General features: G+C 37.7%; 1 protein-coding gene across 1 annotated transcript; it reads left to right on the forward strand.

Moving 5' to 3' along the window:
- The first annotated feature begins 1,494 nt into the window (after nucleotides 1-1,494).
- LOC140238063 (uncharacterized) lies at nucleotides 1,495-9,531 on the forward strand. The gene is made up of 5 exons (XM_072317986.1): nucleotides 1,495-1,621; nucleotides 2,418-2,866; nucleotides 3,900-3,998; nucleotides 4,841-4,947; nucleotides 9,284-9,531. The coding sequence occupies exons 2-5, from the start codon at nucleotides 2,436-2,438 to the stop codon at nucleotides 9,529-9,531; spliced, it is 885 nt and encodes a 294-aa protein (XP_072174087.1). The 5' UTR covers nucleotides 1,495-1,621; nucleotides 2,418-2,435.
- The last annotated feature ends 1,064 nt before the right edge of the window (nucleotides 9,532-10,595 follow it).

The raw sequence follows: 10,595 nt of genomic DNA on the forward strand, positions 1-10,595 counted from the left end.
TATTGTATTTCTGTTTTCAAGATACTTAATAACTTAGCACCGTATTACCTGAATGATCTTGCCATAAAACGTCCTATATAATTATGTATGTCACCCGTCATTCTACTCTAAATCCACTGTTCATTCCAAATCCCAACACCGAATTTCAAAAACGATCCTTTTCTATCATAGCACCCAGTATTTACAACAAACCCCCAACCCATATTCGAACGGCAACAACACTCATGTCTTTTAAGACCCAAATCAAATTCTGGTTTATTCTTCTCACAGTTATGCGCAACAACTGAAGCCACAACTGTTATGTAGCACGTTGGTTACCCTGTCTTGTTATGTAGTATCTTGTTCTGATATGAGCTTAGTTCAATTGTTTCTGTTTGTTTGTTTGTTTGTTTTTTCCTGTTTAGTTGTTATTGTGTTTGACTTGGTATATTTTGGTTTTGTCGTAATTACTTTTTGTTTACACTAATGCAAATATATGTTCCGATGTGTAGTTGTAAAATTATTTATGTTAACAGGGCTCTTTTTGAAAGCAGGCCTTTTGGCTCTGAAAAGACTACCCTGTTTTTAAAGAAGACTGAATAAATAAATAAATAAATAAATAAATAAATAAATAAATAAATAAATAAATAACGAAAAGCATGACTCCGGTGTTTCGTTTTGTTTTAATTTTCATATGTGCTAGTAATAGCCACCTGGGCTGAGTATTCTTTTTATAATCAGTCAAAACGAAAATAAAAATAGGAAATTGCAAGGGGATTTATACGATACTAGCCTGCCATCACAGCAAAATGCCAGCACAAAATTCACTGTCTGGAGGAATGATAAGCATGAAATAAGGGGGGGGGGGGTGGAATGATTTTCATTTATCATTCTCTCTGCTTATACTTACTTTCTAAATCCAGCGATACGATAAACAAGAAATTGCTTAAACTAGCTGAAAATGACATGTAAAGCCTATTGTTGGCGTCATGACGCATTTTGCAACAAGCTGCATCAATGCAGCAGAAAAAGCAAAACGCAAAGGGCAATAGTGATCACATTTCCAACTGTTGTCATGCCAAAGTATGTTGACTATTTAGGAAGTAATCGATGTTCTGGTTTCTAAGCGACGGAGCCATTTAAGGGTTGCCATCTAAAAAAAAAAAAAAAAAAAAAAAAAAAAAAAAAAAAAAAATAAGAAACAGAAACTCATTGTGAATCGTGATATGAGCTCTTGTCCCTGATTGAGCCATGATCTCCAGAAGTGGGATGGAACGAGTTCCGGCGTGAAACCAGACTCCACGTCCGGCGGGGAAAAAGAAGTAGTAGTTGAAGGTCAATTTACACTTGTTTAGGTTCACGCTGTTTTACACGCTGGTTGCAAAGTACATAAAAGCGACCGTGGGTTACAAGCAGTACATAATTATCTCTACATGGTGCTGAAAAGCCATAAGCTTCATCTAAGGTACCAGAAAAATTTCGCAGAAATTTTGGGAGACTGATTGACATGATTGATGAAAGTATACCTTCAAACACGTCAAACCCGGGACCGCGCAGCACAACTGACAGCTCGTAAGCATACTTGTGCAGGGTACAGTGCAGTTACCTTACCTAACACAGCACTGCGATTCGCCATTCGAACGTAAGTACTACTAGGGTTGTTCATATCTGTGCATGTCATTAAACTCGCTCGGCAGATTAACCGGTGTAATATGTAGTGTAAAAGATTAGATTACTTCGCCATTGTGTGAATCCATTTTTAAACGGACGCTCTCTACAAAGACAAAATTGTTTCAGAGCGACGCGTAACGTAATGGAAAACCATACATCATGTAATTCTGAGGGAGTTCGTAAAGTGCATTGTAATTCAATAGTGTGTTGAGTGGTTATTCTATGGTGATTCTACAGTTAGCTGCTTCGTTCACATGATCATTACGTCATTTCTTTTTTTTTTTGTAGAAATCATAACTTCGTTTGCACACGATTGCATATTATTCAGACTTTGAGTTACCATTCCATTTTTTGAAACTTTGGAAGCAATATCCTTGAATATAATTTAGTTAATAGAATGTAGAACACAGTCACGCCGCGACGCGTGGGTGGGTTTTGCGGGTTTTCTTTTTCTTTTCTTTTTTGTATGTTGATATCTCCTTCTTTTTTTTTTTCTTTTTTTTTTTAGTTGAGTAAGAATGAGGTCACAAAACAGCTCTCTGCATTCAGCCAGGATAGGGACCAATACTCTGTTTCAAGAAGAAAGGCATACTGTCATACGGAATATCAGAGGCATGCTAGAGACAGCGGGCCACAAATGGTATAGTGGCCTGTAGTACGTACAGTAACTATTTATGGAAGACTATAAATCAATGCTTGCACAATTTAAGAATGTCATACAACAATGCCAGGATAATTAAGGCTATCATTTCTTTTTATAATTCCAGGTAATAACCGTCGCTGATATGGGGCGCACAATATTCTACCTCGTTCTGCTCGTATTGATGGTATTCATTGTCCACATCGACGGTAAGGGCAAGAAACCGAGCAAGCATAGTCGTCACGGACTTGGTGATCGATCACCTCACCATCATCACCTAAATCATCATCACGGCGGGAGATCGAAGCATGGGCACGGGCATCATGGTCACGGTCACGACCACCACCACGGAGTCCATGACTACGGCTATGATCACGGACATGGGGATGGTTATTACGACCACCACAGTTTAAGAAAAGATCGGGGCGCTGCTGGCAGGGCTAGTTCCAGTCACTACGAGACAGGGTACAGACATCGGCGAGACGTCATCATCAACGGGACGAATGAAATGAAAGACACCGTTCCTTCGCAAGAAACTTCCACAAGTTCTCCCGGATGGTGCAGTAAGGTTGTAAGGTGAGATGAATATTGAACAACTTCCACACAGTCACCCCCCCCCCCCCTCACACACACACACACACGGGAAAAAAAAATGTGTTTCTATCAATGGTGTCAATTAGAGTGATCGAAACTTAGGTAGAATCGTGTCATAAGCATGTGATCATTGGTTCGTGCTCCAAATGCCCGGTAAAAAAATTGACAGTTCATTTTCCAAGAGTCACAACAGGTCCCATAGTTTATAGTAGCGAATTAATTTGTGTGATTTTTGTTTTCTTTAAACACAAGTCTACACAATGAAAGCGGTCCTGATTACCTTGGGGAGCAGTGATTAAAAAAAAAATGTTAAAGATATCACATTTGATGCATATGTGTACGTCAGTTGTATCACAAAACATCATACCATATAACATTAATTTTTCGCAATGAAGCCTAAAATATAAGGAGATATCACTCATTTTTTTTTCCCAATAAACCATAACTGTAGACGGTTTAGTCTGGAAACCTTTTTGTCATAACTATTGTTCACATTTTGTATACTTAACAATACTTAACATCGATTAAAGACCTACAGGTTCAGATTTTTGCATTAGTTGTTTCTATCCCGAACTCACGTTTTAGAACTATTATGAAGAACTAATGCTGGATTTTGTTGGGATTTTTTTTAATCGCTGTCCTCAGTTGAAAGTTCAAGGGAAACACTGTAGATCACTATAATTGTTGTAGATGACATTTTTCTTCATAACAAAACAAATAAGACATCACAAACAATATGCATGTATAACTAAACAGGGAGGTGCTGCATGCCCCGTATTAATCATCTGTCACCTGTTTGAAAACAAATACAAATTAAACGATTTTCCCGATGCCATTGTCATGATCGTCTTCGGTTAAGTTTCGTTCTTCCTGTTGTTGACGCGATGTTTTTTGTCTATCAATTTTGAATAAAGTCCATTGTTATAATATCTTATAAATATTCTTCTTCCACCCCCTATCATCCCCTTCCATCTCCTATTTTTCCTCCTCCTTCTTTACAATTGACATTGTGCAGCGTTACCAAAACGTTTGCCCAGTCCTTTCAAAAGTCGCGGAAGGTTCCTGCGATTGTCAAGTGCGGCTGGCTACGCCTCGCTAAGTGCAAGGTTTACAGGTAAGTTCGTCTGCTATCCGAATCAATGACATATTGACAATGATTATGCGCTTTCTCTTCTAATTTTCTCTGAGTTCACCACTCATGCAAGGACGCCCTTCATGTGAAGAACTTGCAACCAAAAGGCGCTAAATCCATTGAAAAATGACGGATTTAACGCCTTTTGGAAGCAAGCTCTTCATGTGTTGACGGAAACTATGAAGCTCGGAAGAATCTTGACGAGCACTGTAAAGAAAAAAAAAAAATGAATGGTAAACTAAATAGTGCTGTATACTCGTCCTTCAAAATGATGACAAAATGTGATAATGATAATGACTATCATACTATCGTTGATACTGCTGCTGCTGTTGAAAACAATAGCAATGATTACAATGATATGATAAGAATTGATGACATTTCATCAGAATGCCGAGAGAAAAGGCATTTTCCTTAAATACACAGCTGAGAATGCGACAATGATGTCAAATGTCATAAAACAAACAAGGCAACAGGGAGAGCAGCATTAATAACAACCAAAAGACAACAATGAAAATATGGTTATGCTGTTGTTGTTTTATTTTTCTTCTCTCCTCCCTCCTCTTTCTTCCTTAACTCTCTTTTCTCCACCTCCCCCTCCCGCAACTATCTAGTATATATTCACATATTATCTACAATGTATCTATCTATCTATCCATCTATCTATATATATATATATATATATATATATATATATATATATATATATATATATAAATATATATATATATATATATATATATATATACATATGCATGCATGTATCTATCTTCATCTATCTCTCTTTAATCTTATATGTATCTGTGTATCAATTTCACTCTTCACAGGATCGGCTACGAGCTCGTGTATCGCCAGGCGACACGGGTGGTTTACGCAAAAATCAAGAAGTGCTGCATGGGTTTCATGGAGATCAATGGCATATGTGAACCAATAGGTCAGTCTATCAATAGTCCATATCAATAACAGACACCACTGATCAATGCATGCATGTGACTTTTATTGAGTGTGTGTATGAGGGGAGGGGCTTTTGTTGTTCCCATTGCTATTGCTTTTTATTTGTATTTGGTAATCATGATAAAGTTGGTTGCTTTATAGAGATACAAACCTATCCCGAGTGGGAAAAATTGTTGTTGCTTTTTGTTTGTTTGTTTTTCCCTTCCACAGGGTGTTTTATTTATACACATATTCAGAAATTGACATTTACAAATGATTTTTCAATACAAAACAGAATGAGAATTAAATGATAATTCAATCATCGACAACATGGACAAAAAGTGACCTACATCACATATACATAATAACAAAATGTCTTTAACTATTTTTAAAACATATAATTTATATCATTCTTTTTTCTTTGGCAGAAGCAACCCTAAAGACACTTTTGGTGTTATATAATTTTGATTAAATGTTCAAAAACACTTAATAAATAAAGCCCATATTTTTCACAAAAAATCTTTTCTCTACAATTCATTTGACTTATACATTTTTCCATCTCAAAATAACATTTTTATTTCAGAAATTGTGTTCGAATGACGGAACGTTTTTTTTTTTATTTAACAATAATTAACAATTAATTAATAACTATCATCATACAGTTTAATGCACTGTTGTTGAAACCATAAAGTCCAAATAGCTTATGTTGGTTTGTAGATGCAATTTGTTTATCTATCTTTAAGAGTAGCCATCGCTCAAACTTATTCCATATAATATTTGAATAAGGACATGAACAAAATATATGCATTATGGTTTCCTCACTATCATTACAAAACGTACACTTTTTATCTGTTACAAAACCAAATTTTAAGAGGGCGTCTTTCATATATAATATTCCATTCAGGATCTTAAATTGGAACCGCCTCATATTGATATCAATAGTTGATTGAAAGGGAATTAAACAGTATAAACAGTGGCGTACCGTGGGTCAAGACATTGGGGGGGGGGGGCACCTCATGGCAGCAACATCAGAATTGCATAACGTAACAATGAAATGCGAGCGAGCGGATCGAGCGAGATTGAAAATTTTGACATCTTACAGTCCCCAAACTGCCGTTTGTAGCATAATATATGTATGTGTATATATATATTTGCTTTGGAAATTAAGGGGGTTGCACTGGGCGCAACTGCTGGCAGTTGCTGGCAGTAACATCACGAGAATGGTATAACGATTAAATGCGAGTGAGCGAAGCGAGCGAGCTTGAAAATTTTGACATTTTACAGTCCCCAAACTGCCGTTTGTAGCTACATTTTTTCGCTTTGGAAATTCAGGGGGGGGGGGGGCGCACCGGGTGCAACTGCTGGCAATTACTGGCAGTAATATCAGGAGAATGGCATATGACGGTTAAATGCGAGCGAGCTTGAAAATTTTGACATTTTATGTTCCCAAAACTGCCGTTTTTAGGTATATTTTTTCGCTTTGGAAATTAAGGGGAGGGGGCGCATCGGGCGCAACTGCTGGCAATTACTGAGAGCAACATCAGGAGAATTGCATAGCGATTAAATGCGAGCGAGCGAAGCGAGCGAGCTTTAAAAATTTGACATTTTACAGTTCCAAAACTGCCGTTTATAGCTATTTTTTTTTTGTTTTCGATTTGGAAATTAAGGAGAGGGGGCGCACCGGGCGCAACTGCTGGCAATTACTGACAGCAACATCAGGAGAATTGCAGAGCGATTAAATGCGAGCGAGCTTGAAAATTTTGACATTTTATAGTCCCAAAACTGCCGTTTTTAGCTATATTTTTTCGCTTTGGAAATTAAGGGGAGGGGGCGCACCGGGCGCAACTGCTGGCAGTTACTGACAGCAACATCAGGAGAATTGCATAGCGGTTAAATGCGAGCGAGCGAAGCGAGCGAGCTTGAAAATTTTGACATTTTACAATCCCAAAACTGCCGTTTTTAGCTATATTTTGTCGCTTTGGAAATTAAAGAGAGGACCTGGGCGCACCGGGCACAACTGCTGGCAATTACTGACAGCAACATCAGGAGAATTGCATAACGATTAAATGCGAGCGAGCGAAGCGAGCGAGCTTGAAATTTTTGACATTTTACAGTCCCAAAACTGCCGTTTATAGCTATATTTTTTTCGCTTTGGAAATTAAGGGGAGGAGACGCACCGGGCGCAACTGCTGGCAATTACTGACAGCAGCATCAGGAGAATTGCATAACGATTAAATGCGAGCGAGCGAAGCGAGCGATCTTGAAAATTTTGACATTTTACAGTCCAAAAACTGTCGTTTGTAACTATATTTTTTTCGCTTTGGAAATTAAGGGGAGGAGACGCACCGGGCGCAACTGCTGGCAATTACTGACAGCAGCATCAGGAGAATTGCATAACGCCACTGGTAGTCAAGGGTATCGGTTTATGTTTATGATTGGGGGAGGTATGACCAGCGAGGGGGCGTCGAAGTGACCAAGCGGGAGAAGGATGTCCAAAATCTGCACTTTATATAGAGCATCCCCTAATTTGTTTGTGTTTGTGAGTGTGTGTGTTTCATATAGATGGAAAAGTTAGGAAATAGCCAAGGTCAAGTCTTATTGTTGGCAATGCAAGGCATTTTAATATAGAGTAGTATGTAAAGCAACACTGCAAAATCAATGATTAAGCTTTGATAGCAAATGTGTACAACCTATCAACCATCACATTGCGCAACATTGCAGCGACTCTTTTTGCCATTCCGATGTTCTGAGTACACTGCGCACATCCTGCTTGTATTCAAAATGCCAACCAGGAATCACACTGAATCACAATCTTTTGTCGTCTCCGGGCTTTTTGAACAATGTTTCACTATAATACCTCTTTAATTATATGGTTAAAAGAAATCTTAGAAAAATATCTTTTTTCTTGATCATCCTTTCATGTCGATTTCAAAAGCAGTTTACTAACCCTTGAATTACCATTTTGGTAGTTTTTTTTTTTCTTTTTTTCTTCTTTTCTTCTTTTTTTTTCCTTTTTTTTTACCAGCGGATTGGGGGGGGGGGGGGCACGTGCCCCCCCCCCCCCATGCCCCCCGTAGTACGCCACTGAGTATAAAGACCCTGTTACATCATCAAGAAAATTGTTGTTGATTCGATACTGTAAATGTTGCATGAGACGGAAGTGCGTCCTAAGTCAGCAAACTATCAGTTTGAAGTTTAAAGACATAATGGTTCATGTGAGAGCACCATCGTACAACATCGGTGAGGCTGTAGATGTGCGTCTGAAACAGACTAGTCGACTTCATCCCGATACGTTCGTCATTGGACGATACATTGTGTTACAAGACATCGATCATCATTTTTAGGTTATATGGGACCATTTTTAAAGTAACCAAATAAGACATGACGGTACTGTATGTGTAGGGCCTCTGAGAAAAACAGTGTTTGTAGCCACTGACAGAGCTAACCTTCTGAAACAAAACAAATAAGTAAATAAAACAAATAAAGAGCTGAGCATGCTATCCCAATTATAAGGCTTCCTCCGTTCCTTCAATTTGAATAGCAGCACTGCTATTACTGATAATTGCTGCTGTTATGAACCACAAAATCACATACATGTAATATAATATCAAACTATGAATCCAGCTTATGGGAGAAATAATAATCATAATTATGTGTTTAACCTGTACAACTATTATCATTAAATCCCATTAAATCGCATGCTTTACTGCTGACATTGTTTAGTACACATTTCTCATGCACTGTCTTCCTACAAAGCTGGATCCTTTTTAATCATATCAGGACTCGACATAGGCGATGGCAAGTGGACCAGGGCCACCAAATATTGGTGTGGGGCCGCCAAACTTCCAAAAGGCATCTCTTTTATGGCTCTATTGCTCAACGTAGTTTTAAATTAGAATCCTCCTTTTCCTTTTGTTTATATCGCCACAACATTTCTCTCTTTTTTTTTCCGGCCACCAAATTTTAAAATGTAATAATAACTGGCCTGAACGAGCCACCAAAAAAGCAAAGATATCAATAATAATAATGATAATAATAATAATAATAATAATAATAATAATAATAATAATAATAATAATAATAATAATACTGATAGTAATAATAATAATAGTAATAATAATAATAATAATAATAATAATAATAATAATAACAATAGCATTAGTTCGAGCCTTGTGTGTATACATGATATCATCTTTTTATATCGTTTAGCGCCTTTCGCCGCTCCCTTGGCTTGAAAAACATAAAACTGTAAGAAATACATCTTATCGACTCGAGATATCACAAACAAGCAAATAAAGATGAAAGCATACATTCATGTTTTTTTTTTTTTATTTCAGGGGGTAGAACAACACCTCCGCCTTCCACCACGGAGATGCAACCGACCACGCCCGACATGAATGCGACAACGACCGCGATGATGACGACGACAGACGGTATTTCCGATGACTACATCGAAGTTATGGACGACAAGATTCAAAAGTTGGTGTCAGCTATTATCGTTCTCCTTCTTCTCATCGTGACCGTTGCCTCCATCGTCGGATGCGTCATCTACATGTGCAAACTCTGCCACAAGCACAAAAAGTAAGGATACCCGATGTATGCCTTCTACTCTTTACACTGCAATTCTACTGAATAGTCCACAGTTAGCTCGAAAACGTTGATATCAAACGCATAAGATAATAACAGACTCGTGAAAGTCAGACAATTTTTAGGATGGGAAAGCTGTCTGAACGTGTCAAGAGGTTTTGGCGCACTTTGTTTTTGTGTGGACATGAAGTCAGATAAAGAAAACGTAAAATATTTCAAAGCAAGCAGAGCCATCATAAAATACATTGGCTACTATACATCGGGAAGGCTTGTAGCTGCTAGATTCTGAACAGAAAACAGACGAACAAAACTTTTATTCTCCCAGTAATGACCTGCAATATATTGAGGGAGTTGTAATGTAATTGATGAAACTGCTTCCAATGTTACAATACAAAATTCTCTTTTTTAGTAAGTCCGTCGGTAGCAAGAATATTGCATTAGTCTTTGAGATTCGTTACTCGCCGCAATTCGTCTGAAAAGAGATTAATCACGGGGAGAGGGATGATTTTACGTAAGACCATAATTATGGTAGCGTACCTAATGAGAAAAAGGATGCAAACTAATAGTTATTATTCAGCGCTAACTTTACATCCCAGACATAGAGTGCTACTTAACCCATGGGAGAGAACTCTCTCTCTCCTTCGCGCGAAAGAACATCAGGACATCATTGTCAAGTTCGATCTTCATGAGATAAGAGGAAAGACAAATACCAACCAGAGTGACGCATGGAAATTTCTTAATTTAAAATTCCGTCATTATTTTTACATAAAATCTGCTGATGATATCATAACTTCGTTATCATAATACTTTTCCGCATCATTTTGCCTGTTTCTTTATGTTTGTTATTTTTGTTATCTACGAAAATTTGAGAGAGGATAACGCCTTATACCATAACCTGTAACATATGACGTATACCACTGCACAGTATTTTTAACGATTAACAAACAGATAAACAGAAGAGGAAAAAAAAAAAACAGCCATTCGGAAATCAAAGTTGCAAAGGAACTGGTGTGGAAGAAAGTTGTCCGAATGATGAAAGGGATGTTCTGATATGAGCACAAG

Source organism: Diadema setosum, chromosome 14, assembly GCF_964275005.1.
Source record: "Diadema setosum chromosome 14, eeDiaSeto1, whole genome shotgun sequence".
NCBI lineage: Eukaryota > Metazoa > Echinodermata > Echinoidea > Diadematoida > Diadematidae > Diadema > Diadema setosum.